Source organism: Buceros rhinoceros, unplaced genomic scaffold (assembly GCF_000710305.1).
Source record: "Buceros rhinoceros silvestris isolate BGI_N320 unplaced genomic scaffold, ASM71030v1 scaffold4997, whole genome shotgun sequence".
Classification (NCBI taxonomy): Eukaryota; Metazoa; Chordata; class Aves; order Bucerotiformes; family Bucerotidae; genus Buceros; species Buceros rhinoceros.
Genome location: NW_010420341.1, coordinates 83,699 through 106,605, shown reverse-complemented (window position 1 = coordinate 106,605; position 22,907 = coordinate 83,699). Strand labels below are relative to the sequence as shown.

General features: G+C 39.7%; 1 protein-coding gene across 1 annotated transcript in view; it reads left to right on the top strand.

The window, feature by feature from the left end:
* The window catches only part of SYT1 (synaptotagmin I), a 126,192-nt gene that overhangs the window by 22,606 nt on the left and 80,679 nt on the right, over positions 1–22,907 (top strand). Inside the window, exons 2-3 of the mRNA XM_010139268.1 lie at positions 9,076–9,260; positions 22,074–22,196. Of these exons, the coding sequence (XP_010137570.1) occupies positions 9,076–9,260; positions 22,074–22,196 (308 nt within the window). The remainder of the gene's footprint in view (positions 1–9,075; positions 9,261–22,073; positions 22,197–22,907) is intronic.

Genomic DNA, 22,907 nt, shown 5'->3' with positions numbered 1-22,907 from the left:
CTTTCCCTCCTAATACTAGGACGAGGCTTGGGGTATTTGGACTGTTGGTATCTCCTCCCTTGAAATTTGCAAAGCTGATATAAATATCCTGACCAGCACCTCTGCTTAATAGATACAGAAAACATTTTAGTTTGAATGCCTGGGGCAAGCCTGGGACCATCCAGTCCTTCCGCATGCACCCCCTAGGCTTTTGGCAGACTACACGCTGCAGAACAGCGCATCTAGCTGCCCTGGCCTGCCAGGCATGCGTCGTATACCAGTGCAGCAGAGCCCACACCGTTACGCGTCTGATCCCATGAATCAGTGTCACGCATATAGCGTTCTCAAAAGTCCTGCAGCATGGACAGTGTATTCTCTGCCCTTTCCCAAGCCAAACAGAGTGCCACATCACGGACAGAGTTGCCTGCCAGGAGTGCTCTCCGGCATGACCCTGCACAACTGAATCAATACACAATTTGAGGTCCCTTGGAAAAATGCATGCATACAGCCACAGCCGGCCTTGCTTGGTCCTACCAAAGTGAGCAGAGCCAGCCAGAGGTGGAATAGCACAGTCTCAATGCCTGTACGCTGCTCTGGTGCACTCTGACTGACGTATGAGCCCTTGCCTGTGTACAGTGCACCCGGTCAGGCATTGCTGGCCATGAACCAAGACCAGGGTTACATAGCAATCCTAGCATCTGGTTACATCCAGATTTGAGAGGACGCTGGACCAACAAAGTGTTTCTTATTGATGAGTTCTGTGAACATGTGCATGGTCATGCCTGCCAACATCTACAAGAATTCTAGAGCCATTCTTGGTGTTACAGACACGCTAGAAACAGGTGATGGACCATGTGGGATGTTTCAGTTGTGGTAACTAGGGATAGGGAATTTCATCTCAAACTGAGGGTTCAGCATCAAAAAGCTTGACATACGACCATTTATACAAAAAAGAGACAAGACTCTGTGGCCTGAAAAATGACTGAATATACCGAATTTTTATTTGGGGCATTCCTATTAAAAGCTCTCACTTAGTAGACCAGAGCAAGCCATGGTTGAAATCTGTTTTGTCTGCTCTTGCTTCAGTAATGCAGCCAGCTCAGACGCTCCTTTTGGAGAGAGTCTCTTGGTTTTGTGTCCTTTGTTTCAGGGCGCAGTCTTGGCCTTAACCTTGTCTACTGGTGAGGTATGGAGGTGCCAGGGTGACTTCCTGGGCTCCTTCCAGAATGAGGTCGTTTATGTTTTAGTTGGACAGGATCCTGGGAGGATCTTGTTGAGGTGATAGAAGGGGTATTTAGCAAGGGTTGTGCACAAGGGAGTGCTAGGTGAGGTACTGGAACAGACTGGATCTGGTAGTGTACAAGCCTGGTGTGGTGTCTTAAGCTGATGGGTGGACAAGGGCACAGCTCTTGTGAGCAGCTGGTTAGTTAGACCAAGATGGGTCTTAGGACCTTACACTGTAAAGCCTTTCAGGCAAGACTCTTTTTATTTCATCAATGTGCAATGTCTAATCACCTGAGGCATTTCTTCTGAGTCAATGCCTTTAGGCACAACCCACACACAAATGAGTGTCTATTAATAATGCTAATATTTAATGAAGGAATTTTGTGCATTTACAGTAACAGATCAAGAAATGCAGATATTCAGCTGATTTCTGAGTTTGTACTATCACCCAGCAAAACAAATATGCTTTTACAGGTAGTTACATTCCTGTCACCAAAAAAAAAAAAAAAGAGGCTTATTATATGAGCACTTACTGCCCATGTACTGCTTTACTAGCTGGAAGAAGGAGATTGCTCCTTGATTGTTTTTATAATTGATTTATCACTACTAGACTACAATTAATTTTTTTAATAACTCTGAACACCGAAGGTACAAAAAAAGCTCCTAAACATATTAAAAATTAGCCTTTCTTACTTCCTACCAGTCTTACGTGTGCAAATGCTTTCCTGTTGAAGCAATTTTTTAAAAATGAGAACAACAACAAAGGCTTTTATTTCTGAAAGTATTAATCAATTTTAGAAATTAACTGTTTCCATGATTCTTAACTGCAGAACACATCCATTTCTTCAATAAGTAGATGGCAGGTATAATGCATATACATATTGCACTCTATGCTGTAGATGAGTCTTTTTAACCTGTCTTTATCTTACCTATCAGAGGGGGGAAAATCAGTTTATCCCAGGCCTTTTCAAGGGCTGGATAAAAGCAGACATATGAATCTGCTTAGTCTTTTTTTTTTTCTGCCTTTTAAATACCTCTAGGGATGGTGCCTCCACCACTTCCCTGGGCAGCCTGTTCCAATGCTTCACAACCCTTTCTGTAAAGAAAATTTTCCTAATATTCAGCCTAAATCTCCCCTGGCAGAACCTGAGGCCATTTTCTCTTGTCCTATCGCTTGTTACTTGGGAGAACAGATCGACCCCCACCTCACTACAACCTCCTTTTGGGTAGTTGTAGAGGGTGTGCTTGATGCCCTCATCCAGATCATGGATAAAGACATTAAAGTGAACGGGGCCCAGAACTGAGCCCTGGGGAATACCACTTGTGGTGTGGCCACCAACTGGATTGAACTGCATTCACCACCGCTCTCTGGGCCCGGCCATCCAGCCAGTTTTTGATCCAGCGAATGGTACACCCATCCAAACCATGAGCAGTCAGTTTCTCTGGGAGAATGCTGTGGGAAGCCGTGTCAAAGGTTTTACTAGAGTCTAGGTAGACAACATCCACAGTCCTTCCCTCATCTACCAAGCGGGTCACCTTGTCATAGAAGGAGATCAAGTTGGTCAAGTAGGACCTGCCTTTCATAAACCCATGCTGACTGGACCTGATCTCCTTGTTGTCCCATATGTGCCATGGGATGGTACTCAAGATGATCTGCTCCATAACCTTCCCTGGCACTGAAGTCAGACTGACAGGCCTGTAGTTACCTGCATCCTTGTTCCGGCCCTTGTAGATGGGCATCACATTTTCTAACCTCCAGTCAACTGGCCCCAGCTGGCAGTGGCACAGCCAGCGGAGGGGAGATCTATGTTAACTCTTTTGCTCATATTCTGTTTCATTTTCATTTGAGGGTTAACAGAGGAGCTATTTTCATTTTAGCATTTATACAGATGAAACGTGATATTTGAGCTCAAAGGCCTTTGCAATCTTCCTTCAAGATTCCTTCAAATTACTTCCTTCAGGAAGGAGACATCTCAGCAGCTTTGCTTCCTTGCTCTGGCTGCCTCCCCAACTCTGTGTCCCCTGGAAACTCCCCTGCCTTGCTTTTTCCCCTATGTGTCCTGAAAGATGGGGGGCAGAGGAGCTGATGGGACTGAGCAATGAGGAGCTCAGGGAGAGAGAGAGAAAAACACGTTGGAAAGATGTAGAGAGAGGTAGCAACATAGACGGAAGTAGCTCTGCTCTGCAGAAAGAAAATACGCTGTTGAATAGATGTGTTTTACCATGACAAAAAACATATTACATGCCCTAAAAGATGAATTAATGCCAGCAATAATAAACGAGTGGCCTGCAAATTCCAACAGTTGGTGTGGGTTCACCTTCAAGTAAATATTTTAGTAATTTTATGCATTTTGACTTCCAGCTTTGGAGACGTACAGTGGACACATCAGATTCTAAAGCAGCCAAAGCACCTCAGCTAAATTTTTAGCCATATCTAGAATTATTGCTAAATTCAATGTCAGTTTATTTGCAAAGTCCGGCATGTTCAGTCATATGAAATTTGCATAATTTTGCATGATAATGTCTAACAAAGAAGCTATAGCCAGGACTATATTCATTGAGTGAAGCCCATCTGATCAGTGCACTTTCCTAGGCTGTTTTGCATGTGGGGAACTTTCACTGTCAAAACTCTTATCTCTTAGCTCAGTTAAAGCTTCGGTAACTTCAATAAACTATTCATAGAGATAGTCTTATGCAACTGCGCGTGCTCAAAAATAGAGAAAGGGGAGAAATGTCAGCATGAGAGCATTCATTAAGATATTTAGTAATGCTTGCTTCTAGTGATGGGTCAAAGGTAGCATCATTAACTTGAAACACATAAAAAATCTGTGGAAAACATAGGAAAGTGAAAATAATACCTTGCAAACATGCTCTTAAAACAAGAGATCATACATTAGGTGTCTGCTGTGGAAATATAGCTGTATAAGCCTGAAGGACGGTATTTAAATCATCAGTATTTGTAAGTATATATTTGCAGCTTTTATCTTCCTCTTTTACAAGTCATTTTACCATGTATCAGCATTTCCTTTTCTTTGCATTGATCACCTTTTTATTCCTTCTGTGGTATGGCTGTGATTAGTGGTATCCATTACCTAGGTCCTTGTTCTCAGTACATTTTCTTTAAGTAACTTCTAATGAAAGTCAAATTGATTCCCTGAACATGGCCCCTGGGGAGTTTCTATACAGAAGGTCTGCATATGAGTATATATAGGGTGGGGGAAGGGAGCAGTTCCTGATTAGGAGCTGTACATGCAAAAAGCTAAGATAAAACTATGGTTCAGTGAGTGAAAACTGCCAGTATTCTCCTGTTCAGGCTGCCAGAGCTATAGATTAATACAATGTGCTTCACATACAACTGTTTGGCAGTTGCAGCTTCCTGTTAAGTATTGTGCCCCCTCTGAAACATAGATTATTAATATTTATCAATGTCGACATGCCATGGGGCTCCTTGACAGAATGTTATGGAAGCTGCCATCATCTAATAGTCCTTTGGTGTCACAGTTTACTTAATTGGGAGTTGTCAGTGGACAGCATTTTTGGTATGGAAGCCTTCACTCTGCAATTCAGCTGCTCTCTTCAGTTCTTCCTTTACTTTCCCTTTCTTTGGGCTCTAAGTTAATAATGTTCCCTCTGCCATTGCACAAAGAAAGGGAAGAAAATTATTAGGATGAAGGATTCTTTTCTCTTTTACAGACTGTAACACTTCGATGCTCTTACACATTTTGCAACTTCCCTCTTACTGTCTTTCCTCTGGAGTCAAATGTCCTCCCAGGCATTTGATAATTTTAGATTGTCTTAACGAGAATGTCATTTTTAGACCCAAGGCCTGTACCTCTCCAAGCATTTTGTGTAAGGCCAAGTAAGGGTATCTTTATATAAGGAACATAATTTGTAGCTTGTAAATTAAGTAACTCAGTAATACATCCTTTCCTTTGTATCTAGCATATTCATGGAGCAAGATTTAATGACAGGTTGGGACTGAAGCTATATTTAGTGCAGCATAGTAGAAGCGAATCAATGGAGTCAAGCAGTCGGTCTGGAGGACCCAGCTCTACACTACAAACTTTGTGGGTGTAATGCTTCAGTTTAGATTTGCTCCTGTGGGCCAAGTGGCTTTTGCAGCTGGAGCACCATTAGATGAGCTCTGAGAACATATATTCCCATTTAGCCCATCACGCCCTCTCAGACTGTTGCATAACATGAGTCTAACCATGGTATATTGGTATGGTCTGGAGATACACCTCATAAATTTACTCCTAAGCACAAACTAAAATGAGAATCTAAGTGCATCACAGCTGCTGTATTTGTGAAATGCTGTGAATGCATCAGATGACCCCAACAGCACGCATACAACCCCAGCTGGCATTAGTGGAAGGAAGCAACAGAGAAGGATGAGTGAGCTCACCAACTCCTTTAGCTACATCGCTGTCTGAGTGATGTTGAGCATGAGTGAAGGATGCAAAATCAGTACCCAAAATGCCTCGATTATCAACACAATTCAAGAACTTACTCTTTTCAGTGCCCTGCTACTGCTCAGGAGTAAGCCATATGTTTCATTTTCTCTACACTCTCCTTTTACAGGTAGGCTTCATTCTTGCATTTCTCAGTAAAGTCCTAGAGTACACACTGTTTGGATTGGATCAATAAGACTTAACTCAAGACCTTATTTACTAACTGTGCTACTCTGCAGAACCCCTCCTGTAGATTTGTCTTTAAGAGCCTTGTAGAATCAACAAATCACATAGCAGCTCATGACGGCTTCTTCAAAATAAGTATTCTGTATTTGCCCACAGGAGCAGAACAAAGAAAATAACACTGAATTACCAGAAAGTTTACACACATATTAATTATCCTTAAACCAATAGCTTTTCCTTGATCGCATAGGTAAGTATTGCTGGTTTCAAAGCACCCCCTTGTGTAGGCACTGGGTAAGACAAGTTGTACAAGAAGCTTCTGACTCCCTGAGGCCTCGATCGGTCGGTCAGGATCTGCATTTTTCACATTACCTACCCTGCTTAGTCTGCCACAGAGGTCTTTTGTTCAACAGATCATATCTGAAGTCTTCCTGAGGTTTCAAACTGGGCTACTGAACCTGATCAGACTGGTTTGATATAGATGGAGGTGGTCTTCAAACTGTAGATTCCTTTTGTTGTCTGTTTAAACACTGGAAAGATGAAATTCTTTAAAAACCTTGCATAAGTGTGGATAAAGTCCAACTGGAATTAGCCAGTGTGAATCTCCAAAGTGAGCTATGTGCAAAACCAAGAAAGTTCATATACCGACAGTGAGGTTTTTATAGTTATTATGTACAGATGGTAAAAAAGGCTGAAAAATTAAAGTCTGTAGACCGGACTCTTCCAAAGTGACTAGTCACTTCAGTCATTTCATTCTGGCCTGTCCACCTTGAGAAGACTTTATAGAAAACTCATTTTTAAAAACTTACATTTTTCTGGAATTCAAGCTCCTCTAGCAGCATCATGAACTGGGGAGCACAAATATGGAAACTCTCAAAGTCTTTAGTAATTTTGGAAAATCTTGTCTGTATTATGTAAAATTGTTAACATTTAAAATTATTTATGTAGTGCTTTGAAAGGAAACACATATCTTCAAAGCCAGTGATAAGTGTATGTTTCACTTGTCTTAAACCTAACATTAACATCCGCTGTTTGGGCAATCTCTGTCAATGGCAATGTTCAGATAAGCCATCTCCTTGACAGAGATAAACTTTTATCGGGGAAAAAAATCTATTCCTTTTTGCTTTTTCAGACTTAAATGTTGAAATTGTTTTGGAAATGTCTGGATTTTGGGTTGCCTCAATTTTTTTTTTCTGTACTTATGTTTTGTTTGATAAAAAAAGGAAACTTATTTTCTTTGAAGAGATAAATAAGGAGTTCTGCATAATTCTTGGTGCCTCAAATATTAATTTGATGATCATTTAATTGCATCACAAGAGCAACTGGGTGAAATTAAATTACGGACAGATGAGAGCAGGCAATGGATTATAAAAAAGACGCTGAGGTATCTGCAAGTGTTTCAAATGCTCCCCAAGGCATGCTACATTGTTCATGCTCCAGTGAACCAAGGTGGCAGTGCCAGAAGACCACTTTATACCAGTTTCAGCACAAAGGCACCTGACTTCACTGTCTGTGCAAGCTTTTTCATGTGTAGAATGCTTATGTATATATCCTATTAACACCCACGTTCCCTGTCTCCTCAGTTCCTTGGTTCTCCCAGCTTACCCGCATTTGATGTGTCCCTCCTCGCTTTCCTCCCACAGTACCAACCTACTGGCAGAACCACTCCCCAAAAAAAAAATTCGTAGGAGAGTTAGTTCTGCTGCAAAACATTACAACAACAGATTTGAAGACAGAATTAAATCATTAATGCATAAAGTACAGATTTTAAGTGGTGATAAGTGCAGAGCTAATGCAACTTTATCTGCAGATTGCTGCTGCTGACTCCATAAAATGCATCCCATAAACAGCTGTTAATCTGTTCATTGTTTGTCTTTTAATATTCATTTGTTTAGTAATCAGTTCTCATTTGTTCTACATATGGTACAGCTTCCCTTTTATAGCAGCTGCATTTAATGAACATTTGGAGGAACAAAAGTATTACAGAAATTACTGTTTAACTGTTCAACTGCATTATTTTTGTATCTGTCACCAAGGACATTTGAATAAAAATTAGAAAAACAGGTCATTAAATTTAGGGTAAGGAAGGTGTAGGTGCTCTGTCCTCTTCTTGAACTGGTAATTTTTAGTGGAAGTTCCTGTGACCATGTTTCCCACTCTACTTAGCTCCTTTCAGCCGTTAATTTTCTCTATTTATACTGTCCATTCCCTTTGTGATTCACTGACATCAACATGTCAGATTTGATTCACTCTTCAGTTTTGCTTTGTATCATACTAGAGACCTTTAGGTAATGCACTGAGAGAGTATTTTGCAGCCCTGATTGAGTGGATTTCGAGATTTTTAGAAAATGATTTAAAGTTTTGTTAGATGTTCTGGTTAAATGTGGGATTAACGGTAATTAAAGCTGATTTGTGTGAAGATAATTCCCTTCTGGAATTATGTGTTTAATTGTCATCGTAATTCCAAAAATTCTTATCTTTAAAAAGACCATTTTATCATAGTAAGTGTTCTCTGTTATTTATTCATGCTTCAGCCATGTCCAGCCTCCTGGACCGAATGAATGCTTTTCTTTATAGGAAAGTATAGGTGACGATATAGCTATGTATTGTAACTTTGCTAGTGTTAGGGGCATGATGTCAAACAGGGCGAAAGCCCTTGGATTGGACAGTCCTCTTTCCTTGGTCAGTCGTTACCGGTGACCTTGACCTGCATCTCTTGCAAGAAGTCTGCTCAGCGAGTCTGTCAAGTACAGCAGTGGGCAGAGGAGAAGGGCTGTTCATTAAAACTGACTGCTTGGATCAGATGCCATTCCAGAAAAGGGAACTTCCCAATCAGTTCCACCCAATTCAGCCACAATGCCAGGTAGGTTGGGGAGATGATTAAAGAAAGAAACAAGTAATCGACTAGATATGCCAAAGGTTTTACAGATTTGCACCACATAAATGTTTTGGACATATTGTTTTCAGATGGTTAATTAATCAAAATAGCTGCGAGTTTGATATGAGTCACCAGGCATGTAAATAGACAGATGTGTGAAATTGGCTTTGTGTGTGCAAATGCTCTGTTGGGAGAAATATACAAATGATGACAGAATATTTTAGAAAGGATTTCAGGTATTTCCGCAAGGCGCTTTCACTGAAAAAGGCTTAGCTGTGAGAGAAATATGCTTGTTTCTAAATTCAACCCTACTAACAGTTTACCACCTTCTTTTTGTGTGTGTTTCTTTTTCTCTTCCAGTGCCACCTTGGGCCTTAATAGCCATAGCCATAGTTGCAGTCCTATTAATCCTTACCTGCTGCTTTTGTCTCTGTAAGAAATGCTTGTTCAAAAAGAAGAACAAGAAGAAGGGAAAGGAGAAGGGAGGGAAGAATGCTATTAACATGAAAGATGTTAAAGATTTAGGGAAAACCATGAAAGACCAGGTAAAGTACCTCTCCTTTTCTTGAACTCTTGAGCTACATTTGAAGGTTTCTGTTTGATGTGTCTAGAAGAAAATTCTGCTTGTTACCTCAGCAGTGGCTCTTTGAAGAGGGGACTGATTGGCAGCATCGCAGTGGTATCACCGAAGATGAATCTGGGTGTGGCGTCACAGATAAAGCAGTCAGCCAATTTCCCTGCTCTACTAAAAAACAGTGAGCAGGCATATAGTGACTCACCTGGAAGGGGCAAGTTTATTGAGAGGATCTTGGTTGTTGCAAAAATGAAACAAAATGTGTGCAATTTTCACTGTTCTTTTTCAAGACTTTGACCAGGAGGTAGTCCAGTGTTTGTATATCTTTCTAGCAGTATTTCTAAGCTTACACGATAAAAAAAAGGAACTCTGAACTTAACTTTCTTTTTACCCAAAAGCAAAAGTTTAGCAGAGAAAGAAATAACAGTATAGAATTAAAAATGAGAAGCACAGAAACAAGGGAAAGCAACCAAAAAGGAAGAGCACAGGAGCATTCAACACAATGACGCTGGGAGAATTCATTTTATACTAGAGAAGAGGAGATTCAAGATAACAGGCCATACCTGTAGCTATAAGTCAACAGAGTAACTTGTAGGAAGAGATTAGCATAATGCCCTTTGAGCAACATCATTTTCATAAGGGCAGAAAAAATTGTCCTTCAGATCTGCTTTGTGCAAGAGAAGCAGCAGGTTGCAGGACCTAACCCTCAAGGCCATAGACTTGACTAATACGTTCCTGAAAGAAAATAAAGCCTTTTTTAACAAGGTTTTAGTGTTGTCCTTCCTGGAGCAAACTGTTGGGAATAAGCAGAAGAACGGAGAAATAAATATGAAGTATCATGTGTCCTCACTGCATTACCAGATTTCCTAAGCTAAGAAGACAAAGGGCTATATTTTTATACAGAAAGTGCTGAAGAAATTTAGGGAATTGCTTTGCAAAACCTCTTGAGTAGGAACCAATAGCTGTAAAGATATTGCACGGGCAAGTCTCTGCTCCCAAGACCTCTGGTAAGGTTAAGCCAAAGCAGTAAAGGAGCACTTATCCGGTCAAAGAGAGAGGATAAAAGCATGGTCAGGAATGAGGAGTTCCTTCCACAATCTGGGATCTAGTGCAGAAGAAAGCTGGGCTGAAGACAGGTTGGTTAGAAATATAAGACAGAGCTGAGAACGGGAGGACTAGGGCCAGCTGATCAGGAACAAAATCCAAGAAGCCTATAGCACAGTAGCTAAGAGGCCCATGGAGCAGTCCAGAACAAGTGGTGAGATGCCATGGTACAGTGATGGAGCAGCCAGCAATGTGGCTCGTCAGCCACAGTCTTGAGAATCCTGCAACAAGTTAGCATGCTTCTCCAGGCGTGTAAGGTGTGATAGGGGAAGAGCAAAACTTGGAGACTGGATGACTAGCTGAAATTGGATCACATAAATGGAGTCTGAAAGGAACTGAGATAAGGGGAGGAAAGTAATGGATATGCTTCAAAAGTACAGAGCTATCATAGCTTCAAGCAGATCAACACTCCCGCCTAACTCGGTGTCATCTGCAAACTTACTGAGGGTGCACTCAATCCCCTCATTCAGATCATGAATAAAGATGTTGAAGAGAACAGGCCCCAGAACTGAGCCCTAATTCCAGACAATTGGCCTCAGCCCATCGATCCAGCCTGTCCAGATCCCTCTGTAAAGCCTCTCGACCCTCAGGCAGATCACTACCTCCCAAATTAGTGTCATCTGATGAATCCCCTCATCTAGATCAGTCATAAAGATGTTGAAGAGGAGAGGCCCCAGTGTGAGTCCTGAGGAACACCACTGGTGACCGGCCACCAACTGGATTTAATTCCATTCCCCACCACTCTCTGGCCTGGCCATCCAGCCAGTTTTTTACCCAGGAAAGAGTACACCCATCCAAGTCATGAGCAGGCTGTTTCTCCAGGAGAATGTGGGAAGCCGTATCAAAGGCTTTACTCAAGTCTAGGTAGAAAACATCCACAGCCCTTCCTCATCCTCTAGGCAGGTCGCCTTATCATAGAATTGTCACGTTACCCTGGGCTACAGTTAGCAAACTCCTCCCATTGGACCAAGAATAATTTGGAAGAACTGTATGGTTATGCTTGTGGAACAATTCCTTGAGATGTTTGTTATGTTCTGCCAATGATAACAAACCTAATACTTTGTTCAATTTGTTGATTGATATATATGTGGAATTTGTTTCATATCATGTAAGGCCACTGTTGTATTTACAATATATTATTAAGTGTTTTTAATTATATTCATTAGAGCCTGGATAAATGACCATGGGTTCTTGGAAAACATAATGCAAAATTATATTATGTAGTTAATATTGAATTTCATTTCTATGTTTTTCATTGGAAAATTTTATAAAAATTGAATCATGCATCTCTGTCTACTAAGAGAGCTCGACCTTTGAAATGTGGCACAGATAGGTATTTTAAGATTGTTCCATTCAAAATACTCTGTATAGTTATTTAAAGATACTTTTGCCAAAGCATTTGGGGATTTAATCAGTTTTGCACAGTTAATCCTAAGGAGGGTAGATTCTCATTTGGTGTAGATGTCAGACCTTTAATAAGTGGATGGATCACAAACTCTCCAGCTAAGTTTCCTCTTCACTGTCTGGGATTTCAAAACCAAGCTACTTAAATTAACCCCTTAACTTTGTAACTAGTAGTCTAATAATGTACAGATTTTAAGTTCTTGGCATTAAATTAGTTAGCAATAATATTACCAACTTAATCCCTAATTTATGAAATTTTAGCTGTCTTTTTTTTTCTTTGTGAGTGATGGTTTAACAGTCTAACAGTTAATGTTAATTTAATGGTCTAGCAGTTTAATCTTGAATTATCAGTGTGAATTTTAATATGCCTAGGTAAACTTAATGCAGTGCTAAATTTAGAATATTTCAGTTAAGAGAATTGAACCACTTTAGAGGCTCTGGCATAAAATGGAAAGGATAGTAACAAGAATGTCTTTTAGCTCTTTAAAGAAGCAAATTTTAATGTTAAAAAAAGTAATTGAAGATTAGGAAGTGGATCTAATGCCATTATGAAGGGCAATGTATAGTACCGGTCCAAACATTTCTTTTGGGGGTTTTGACCGCATTTCAGACTAGTACTGTACAAGATTAGTTCAGTCATTGTTAGGCCTGAACCTGCAAGTGGTAATTCTTTCTTCAGCTGAGAGTGCATAATAGCAGTTGATAGGCACTTGGCATCTTGCAAGATCCTAGTTTGCTAAGCACGCAAAGGGAAAGGGAGTAGCATTTGGTAAATTGAAAGCCTCAGATTTTGGAAATAAAATTTCCATCTTAGTCTGTTTGTCAAAGAGAACTTCTGACCTACATGTACTCATGCTGGCCTGCACAATCATTACAGAGCCACGTAGCCTGACATAGTTTAAAGAACCTTTTGACACAGAGACTCAGTCAGCTCAGCAGTGATGGCTAGGTATTACAGAAAAAAAGAACAAAATTTTGGTCTCTGTTAGAATGTTTGTGCTTCAAAATGTTCACTTTCCTGAAGAGAACTTCACATGAGAAACTGTTTATGAAATAATATAGATATGAACAAATGTAGCTGAGGTAAAGAGGGAGATGTGTTGAAAATAAGATTAGGTTTGCAGTTTTGAAACCCATTTCCATTGCAGGCAATGCTTACTTTTTCAAGTAGAGTATACAACTCCACTTCTAGGGGAGGCAAATTTTTAGTGAGTGTCTTACTGTAAAAAGGTCATTTCTCCATGGTTTTTACTAATCTTTGTGTGTGGTTGTTTTAATTTTTATTTCTTCCTCCTATGTCCTCCTTGTCTATGTTCTGTCTCATGACTGTTCTGGATTGTCATTTGCGGTAGGTTTATTTTGCTATTTGGACGCACCTTGTCTAAAGCTCTGATACATATAGTCTTCTGACAGCTCTGGCTCCTCAGCTGAGATTTATATGTAGTAGCTTTGATACACACATCAAGAGGCTGAACTAAATTGATTGGGTATTTTATTGGTTGGGTATATATTTGGGGGGACGCTACATGAGGGTGGAAAAAAAAAAAGAGGTGGCCATTCTTTCTGTAGTTAAAATATTAAGTCAAACTGTACTAGAAAGCTCAAGTTTAAAATTTATAGGGACATAAAAATAACTTGCTAATTTTATTTCCTTTTTGTATAAATGTCACCATATCAAAAGTCGATGAAAGCAGTGTTTATTTTTAATATCTTAGTTACTAAGTGTTGCTAAAATGGTTGGTACCTTATGAAACTTGCTGTGGGCTCCCGCACAGTGCCCACGCTTTAAGTTCTTAGTGCTCCATACCAAACTCTTTTAAGTGTTCTTACTCCAGATTTCTTCTGGGGCAACTGAATGACAACTAGCACCAGTGTTTTTATGAGATCTTCCTATCACAGCTTTCATCTTTATAACTTCTCAGGCTCTGCTAATGCCCTTCATGGCTCCTACTACTTTTTTCTTTAGAAAAAAAAATAGCCCCCAAACACCTAGCTCCAGAGACACTGTACTAGCTGCTGATTTATTGGATCTGAATTTAATGCATTGGTACAGCAATAGTCTTGCTTAAGCTCAGCCTGTAGGCTGAGGAAAGGAATAGATATAACCCTTTCAGTCTAGAACAGCAGCGCTGAAAAATTACTGAAATTTAGCCCTTTTGCTTGGAAAACAATTATTGTGGTGGTCTGAACATTTTATGAGGACACAAAGCATTTGTGGCAAAGGAGATTTAATAGCTTGGTCCTTTCTCATTGCATCAGGCTAAAACACTGTCACTAGTGAAAGATTTTTGGCTTACAATGAATGTGTCTGTTAAGTGACATAGGAGATTTGAGATCAGATATATGTGCTACACCCTGGAGTATGAGGAGTGTATTCTTGGCTCTGCTGCTGACTTGTTGTGGCCTTCAGTCATCCACCTGACTTCTCTGTATGTTTGTTTTACCTTTACATAGGCATTCCTTTTACAGCGTTATTCTGATTAATGTTCCTGTAGCAATAGTAGTGAAACATCGGGGCCTTATAAAGAAACATGATATTGAAAACTGCAATTGCACCTAACTGAACTTCCACAGATAATGGTTTTCTTGTAGTATTTCACCTTATGATTTTAGCTGTTGAAGAGTAAACACACTTGCCCTCATGGGGTCAAAATACTGAAGGAACAAGTTTTTTAATGTTAGATGCCCTGAAATATTTGAAAGTAGTTTGTGTTGACCTGGTAGCATGAAGATGATAACCAAAATAAAGTCAGTAAAATCCACACTGACATCCAGAGAGCCTGGATTTCACTTGAAGGAGCCCAAGCCTTGATTGCCAGAAATAATCCAAGAGGATCTTTCTGAAGGACAGGAGCTCTGTTACTGGCAGTGGTCTCTTCTGCAGTGTTTGCTCATGTGCTTGTTTTCCCAGTTGAATGTCTAGAGAATAGTGAGTGTATTTATTCCACAGTGCCACCTGTCTTTGTCTCAGCATGCCAATTCCCATTTGTTAGCATCTTCAGCTCATGGTGACATTAATGCTCACTGTGACTTATCCACAATGCAGCGAGAGGTCCTAATTCACACACAGAAAGATAGCATGTGCTGCAGAGCCATTACAGTCTAGAAAATTAGTCAGAAACAACGGGGACAAGTCTTTCTTAGAAAACAAGCCCAGTACTTATTGCCCAATACTGTGGCAGTAAAAATGGATTGACTGAGTCCCGTTTGTACATTAATTCAACCTCAGGCTTGACCAATCGTCCTGCTTTTTCCCCTGCCTCAGAAGGCCACCTTGCAGGGTACATAAAACTTCCTGAAAAATGTGAAAATATCATGTTTATGAAGATGCAATGGGTGTTTGTGTTCTGCAGGGTTTTCCACAAACTCTTTTGCAGCTTAGATTTATATTAGACTTTACAATCCTGAAAATATGGAAGCAACAGCTGTGAGACACAAAGCCGGGCTTATTTGCATTCCCATCTCTTCCTCTCAGTCAGGACACCCATGAAGATATAGGAGCTTGCTTTGCATGCTTAGTGAGTTTCTTTTTCCTCTTTTTCTAATATTATTTTTCTTCTAAAATAATTCATTTATTACTTTTATTGTAACCTATTGAACTTTTGGGATAATATGAAGATACACATCCTATTCATTTTCCCACATGTCTTATTTTCTGTACTGAAGGTCTTGCTGCTGGAAGCTTCCATTGTCAAAGACATTTCTTTCTTGTGTTCTCTTGATTAACAGGCCAAATTTTGAATTCTTTATTCAAGACCAGAGTCTACAGGTTCCTAATGAGTAGAGTCTAGGAAGTATGCAATTATTCCCTAAATTAAGTGATTTGAATCACGTTCTTGAGACGTTTACCTGTATCCACTGATTACAGGGAGAGCTAAACTCTTAAACTAAGTGCCTGAAGTTATTTGGTATGAACAGCCTACAACAGGAACAGCAGTTCCTATCAATGACGTATAAATTTCAAACCCCATAGGGAATATTTAATTACTTTTTAAGCAAAAGCATTTATTCTTTACAAAATTATGAATAATAAATATGAATAGTGAAACAACCTTCAAGCATAAGAATATCAGATACTTGATGAAGTCCCATTTAGAGGATGGTGAGAGGATGATCTTGCCTATTTTTGAGCAAGTGAGCCAAAAGTAGAGGTCTTTGCCAGCTTTTTCTCCATAACTCAATGTGGCACCCAATAAATCATGTCTGTCTATATTTAGGTTAATTTTCATTGTTAAATAGATGTAGTCCTAACTACATGGTACTGCAAATTTTTCAAACAGAAATAGATGTAGTACTCGGACCGGTCCTCCCATGTCAAGGAGCCAGCTCTGTCCCAAAGCACGCTTCCATCTGGCCCACTGCCATTCGTTTGGGGAGGATGAAGAACAATTGACTGAGCAGCATGCACTGGCCAAGCAGCCTAAAGCTGCCTCCTACTCACAGTGTGCTGATTAGCAGAACCAAGCACTGCCATATGGGAAGTGGAGGCAGAGCACACCAGTGAACTTGCGGGAGTGCTTACTTCTTTTCCATTCATGCCTATGGGCCCTGCGTTCAAAGCAGAGCCCTGACCCACAGGGTGAACTTCCAAAACAGGCCCCCAGCCTGTCATCAGCTTCATCTTTTTTCAGCAAATAAATGCTGGCTACAAGAAAAAGAGGTTGATTTGGGGACTTAACAGCTCCAGCTTGAATGTATGCATTCATATTTTACATTGAAAACCTCCAGCTTTTGCTGTATTCTTCGATTGCACCAGAATAAGTTGGTGGTTTAGTATCCAAACAATTCAGCGAGTTCTTAAGCTGAACATGATGACCACATGTCATAGAGCTCCTGAAGAGAGAAAGCCTTTTGAACAACCCAACAGACTGCTTAAAACCTGGATAGCAAGCAAGGAAGTACTGTCAAGGCATTGCGCCCTGAACACAGCAGGGTCTTGCTCATTCTGTGCATCAGTGTGGCCCGCTGCTGGTGTGTGAGACCAACACTTCCAGCAGTAATGGCAAAGTTGATCTCACAATGACCAAAGCCTGGCTCAGCCACTGGAAACCCATGCGCAACATGCTCTTTAAATTAATTCATGGAGAGAAAGCAGATGCTGAATGAATGAAATGTTGCCTTTCCTTCTGAGGCACTCTGATAGAGAATATTCTCTGATAGAGAATAATTGCAGGCTTGTCTGCTTTGTGATGGGGAATCAGCCAGGAGTTTTTAAAGGCCTTTTTTTTCCCCTGGGATAAAAATTTGCCACGTCAGAATTACGGTGTTCTTGAATGTGAAAGAAATTGATAAGAGGTGCACCACCATTAGTAGAAATGCAGCCATTCCTAGGTGTGCAGGAAAAATTGCCTTTCTGATAAATTCATTGTTGGACATGGCACGGAACAGTCTTGCTACAAAATCATATTGTTTTCTTCTATTCAGCTTAGCAGGCATTGCACAAGCCTGAGAACTGAGGACTGGGCATCATTCACACGTTAAAAAAAATCCCCTTCACCGTGTGAACAAAAGGAATGATTAATGGAGCAGGCAGAGGTGGAACTTGGGACAGCAGCATGCACTGTGCAGCAAATAAACTTACCAGCTGCAGTCTGTGTTATGTTTTTCTTCCTAACATCTCTCCTTCTTGCTTACTGGTAATTTCTTTCCTTAAAAATGAGGCCATAGGCCACGCCATGAATGGAAGGAAACCTAAAAACTGTTAACAAAAGTGTTTCTTTACATACAGCAGTGAAAGACACTTTGTTTGCGGTCTTAAATAGCTTGTGATATGAAGTAGGCGTTAACAATGAGACATGAAGATAACTGAGACTGGAATCAAAGTGCAAAATACACCTTTATGGGTCTTTGCATCCTCCTGGTGACTCAGACACGATTGTGACCTGTACAGCAGGCAAGGAAATACACTTGCTCCCCCGGCAGCTTTGTTACACAAGGCTCATATAAGTTTGCCTGCCTAGTACTTCTGTGCAAGTGGAACCTGTAGGCAACCAGCAAACCAGTTGGTTAGATCGCACTAAATCCCTTGCAGGCCCTCTTGATTTCAACACTTGGTTCAAAAAGCTGTTTTAATCTCCAGAATCTCTCTTGTGGTCTATAGTGGATAGTAGTGGGGTAAACCCAGTGACAGGGTGCAGGGCTTTTGGTGGAACTGAGCTGCAAGCAGTTCACAGTCTCAGGAGGCAGCATCACTGGAGAGAGGCTTTCGTCAGCTAGGGGAATGAGAGGAGGAGGAAACCCAGGAAATGTAAAAATTCATTGCAAGGTGTGGAGTTTGGAGAGCTGCAACTACGAACAGTTTTGTTTTTTCTTTCCTTTTTGAATGCAAAAGGTGCAACTACAAAAAAAAATTTGAAAAGGAAGCATTTTTTTTAACAACTCAGAAAAGGGGAGACTGTAAAACCGATCTTAATGATGTTACAGCAGTGAAGAAGCAACCAGCAGTTTGAACTGTGGATCCCAGATTGCTGTAATTTTGCCCTGTTTGTTGTAGGAACCACTACAGAGCAGATGAGCTTGAAAACTGTTAACTAAATGTGGCATAGAAGATAAAAACCTAGTGTCATATGTAGAATTATGTTTGCATCCTTGGTTAGAACTAGTTACAGAACTCATTCAAATATGGATTAAATGAGAGGTTGCTCAAAAATTCTTTTTGTCTTTGAGGTCTAAGAAAACATTAATTGTACATTGTTTGGCTCCGTTAAGGTCCCTGGAACAAAGTTAACTTTTCCCACTTGCTGAACTCATTAGATGTGGAATGTATCTCCTTGTAATGGTTGTATTTGATTAACACCTCTTTTGTGCATTCCTCCACCTGCCTACGTATAAGCTTACCTATCTATATAACATTTAAAGATATACATTTTACAGATACTTGTACACATGTAAGAGATTGTAGAGGTTTCATTGTTCTGTATTTCTGCATATGTTCTGCAGAAATGAAGAAATCACTTGAGTGAAAGTCACAGTCATCCCAAATTAGAAAAGATAAATCTGGTATACAGCACAATGCAATAATGCATTTCTATGCTGCATATTTCACAGAAAAAGCATTTGAAATGTCATGGAATTAAAAGAAATATCAGGAAAGGAAAGGCTTATATTCCTCTGCAGCTAAATCCAAGCTTTTTGATTACCGTTGTGTCAGTTGAAAAAGCTTGAGGAAAATGTTGGCTTATAATTAAAATTATTTTATTGTTTCTAAAACCGATAAAATATAGCAGCTTATTTTAATTGATTGTAGCAATACAACAGTAAGATTCAATATAGTGTGGTACAATGTGCTATAAATTGAGCGTCACAGTACTATTCCATTAAATATTGATCTTTTGGAGAATCAGAATACAAAATGAAAATCCCTACAGGGTGTTTCAAGCACTTTGAAGCAATCTGATTCTTCCTCTTTGGAACTCAGCAGCTGCATCAGACATGAGAAACTTCTGTGCTTCATTTGGCTCAGCTTCTTCTTGAAGTATTGCCCTCTAGTTTGAAAGCAAATTCCTTTCTTGATGGTAAAAACTATTATGTACAGGCTGCTGCAGAGATAATAATTTGTCATTTCTTCCCTCCCCCCATGCCACGACCTTGCCCAAATCCAAACACCGTCTCATTCTTAGTGTTTCTTAGTGCTTCAGTATTTCTGAGTCAAGGTCAAGAAGAATCATATAGCTTCTCAGCTGGTGTGAGTAATGTGCAGTGTTTTCCATCTCCCCTGGGAAATAGCTTTCACCTTCCAAAAGGCCTCTCCTAACCTGCGAGAAGAGTTTCCCAACCATGCAGTGTTTTCTGCCTGCACTTCAAAACTCCCTTGCAAGACGTTAGCTTCCCAATATATTTTCTGTAGTCATAGGAAGAATTTTTTCATATTGAGTTACCCACAGCCCTGGCATCTCCTGGATTGATTAGCTATGCAGAAGAGTATATAACTTTCCTAGAGAGAGTATGGATATGTAGCTATAGATTTGATGCGATAGTTGCAAATTCCTCATGCCTAGAAATTAGCATATAAGGTTCCTTTTTTTATTGTCCTGTGTACCCCTGAGGAAGGGCTGTAGGATATTTCCTCTCAAAGAAAATCCGGATAAAAAGTAGATGGAACAGCAGAAAAGTCCAGTACTTAGCCCAGGAACTGTGATATACTGGAGCTGTTTATCACTCTTCTGTCATGGAGGCCTCTATTAGCTCAATGCTGGGATGATTCAGAGCAGTGGATCTTGGAGTTAACATCCCACTCTTGAGTTATTGCTTCCTGTTGTCTCCAGGCTCAGATAAATATGGTTGCTTCAGTTGGACTGAGTCACATCTTTTTTTTCATGATTACAAATCTTCAAGCTTATTTTTTTACCAATGAAAGCAAGGTGTTTAGCATAATCACATCACCCCATAACCTCAAAGTCCCACGTGTGTTCCTTCAGGGACTGTGCCTCTTGCCATTGAGCCTGTCAGTTTTGAAGCGTCACACTTCTTGTACTAACAAAAATGTGCTACAGCCAGGGAGCTCTCTAGCAGCTCAGCAATGAAAATGTCTTGAAAGAATTTTCGTTTCAGCAGTTCAGCCCTTCCAAATAGAAATGGTTTAGTTCAAAAATTATTACTCTTCCAGCATCACAGGTGATTTTCATTCACTGCCAACCTTTCCCACCAATCTCATCTAGGTACAGTGTAATTTATGTTCCTAGTAAAGAGTCCATCACTCACTAACATTCAGATATTTAACTCAAACCCAGCTTCTCAGCTTGCATAAATCAATGCTGATGCATTGATTTCAGTTCTGTTATGCCAGCTCAATTTCTAGCTTATTTCAAAAAGTAGAAAAATAATTGCTTAATACTGTACAGTTTTGAGTCTGACCTTTTGAATCTAGAGCTGGCTTCTGAAAAGTAATATTTTCTACCTCAGAGATCAGTCTTTCTTCTTACCACACCCACACAACTGTTGCGTGGCCCCCACTGCTTTCATGGCTGAGTGAGAATGTTAATGCTTTCATGTTTGTTTTCACCAACCACCATCAGCCATGGATATAGCTACTTTCCAGCCTTGCTGCCTTTTCAGAAGGAGAGATAAACGCTATAGGTTTCTTCAGACCACCTCACATTGTGAAAAAAAAGGAAGAACATGCCAAATACTATTCCTGCACTTAATAGTCTGTTTGTGCAAGCAGAAGCTCCGTATAGAAGGAACTTTCATCCAGATAGAGCTCTTACAGATAAGCATACTATTTAGTATAATAATTATGTTTGAATGCTCAGTATTGATTCGTTGTTTTCACACTCTCAACTTTATTTTGACATTTTCCACAAATTCTCACTATTTCTCTGATCACTTTTGCCCATTTTTCAGTTCAAACTCAGGTAAGAATTTGCTGGAAAAAGGTTTACATAGTTATGGTTCATACGGTTTCATAATTACATTAATTCCCTTTTTCACAGTGCAAATACTTCTGCTTTCTGGTACAGAAAAAAAATTATTACATCATTCGTATTTTAATTATGTAAAAAATCAAAAATTATTACTGTGTCCTTTAAAAATAGCAAGTTTTATGCAACAGACAAAGCTGTAAGCAGTTCTGTATTTCTTTGTTTTTGCATTTCTTTCTAAGCAAACTAAATCAACTTGCAATCAATTTGGTTCAGCCAGGCTTTATAGCAAGAATGAATAAAAAGGAAATTGGTCTGGGGAGGGAGGGAAAAGGAGAAACATGCATTTGCTAATGGCATGGTGAAAACTTTGCTTCCATATTCATTCTAAATAAACATGAAAAATGTTTGGCATATGATTGTAGGAAGAACTCATCCACAGCACATGCTCTGTTTCATAGTAATCCTACAGAAACTTGTTGCCAAATGCAAACAATTCACAGCATGCACGACTAGGTTTGACATTGCCAAGATATTCTTTAAGTTGAATGAATGTCTGACTTTGCTTATTTAATAGCATGTTTGCCTCCTTGTGCCTCTTTAAAAAGACAGCGTGAGCCCAGAAGAGGTTTTTTTATACATCAAGTTGGTATTTTGTTTCTACTTTCAGGTTTTATAATAGTCTTTGCTTGAAATAGTCCAAGAAGCTTTCTTCCTACTTCCATTGCTTGCTTGCTGGTTTATAACATTTTCTTGAGCAACCTAAGTAGTATAAATACGTATGTAAACTGCATATTTGTATTTCTGCTGTCATGCTTGCTTTTAATGGCTTTAAAATAGATTTGAGGACACTGTCAATTTTAAACTGGTACTTAAGTGTTTGCCCTATTTCTGAATATTACATTCCTTCTTTCTAGGCTCTTAAGGATGATGATGCTGAGACTGGGCTGACTGATGGAGAAGAGAAAGAAGAACCCAAAGAAGTGGAGAAACTAGGGAAAATCCAATATTCTTTGGATTATGACTTCCAGAACAATCAGGTTTGAAACAACCAATGTGTAGCATTTCGTTTCTGTATGTGCAAGGGAAGAATGAAACAAAAAATTAGTTGCAGTAGATATTTCCAAAATCATTACTGCTTGCACTGAGTAAAGGGAGAAATCAAGACTGAAGATTCATGACAGTAAATTGGTATTCAGTGAACTCGGAGTTTATATTACACCTTTACCAAAATTGAAGACTCAGTTTTATCTAATGGTTATTAGTAGCTTATGAAATAAGGCATCACCAATCAATGTTGACCCACATTGTATTATGGAGTCTGCATGCAAACAGTAAAAGATAGTTTCAGCCTTCAGGTATTTAAAATGTAAGCAAACAAAACATGAGGGAAGAAAAGAGGAACATTAAATTAAGTTAATTCGTTGTGGGTCTTTTAGAATGTTGATAAGATTGGCAGGAGTAGCTTTCTCTCACTTCATCAGGTGTGCACTTTGCCTTATTAACTAGCCACATCAGGTTCTGTTGTCTCCATGAACGAACCCCTACTAGCCAAGAAAATTTCAGTTTGGAACAAAAGTTCCAATAAAAAGGTTTGTCATTCAAAAAACAGTAAGGTTGGCCAAGAAGAATCTCTGCAGTCAAGGACTGATATTCCTTCAGTACCCTACTCTAAAGCTGGTAAACCCAAACTTTGGCATATTTACCCTAGTTTTCAATAGGAATAGATGCCAGTCAACCTGCTGACCAGG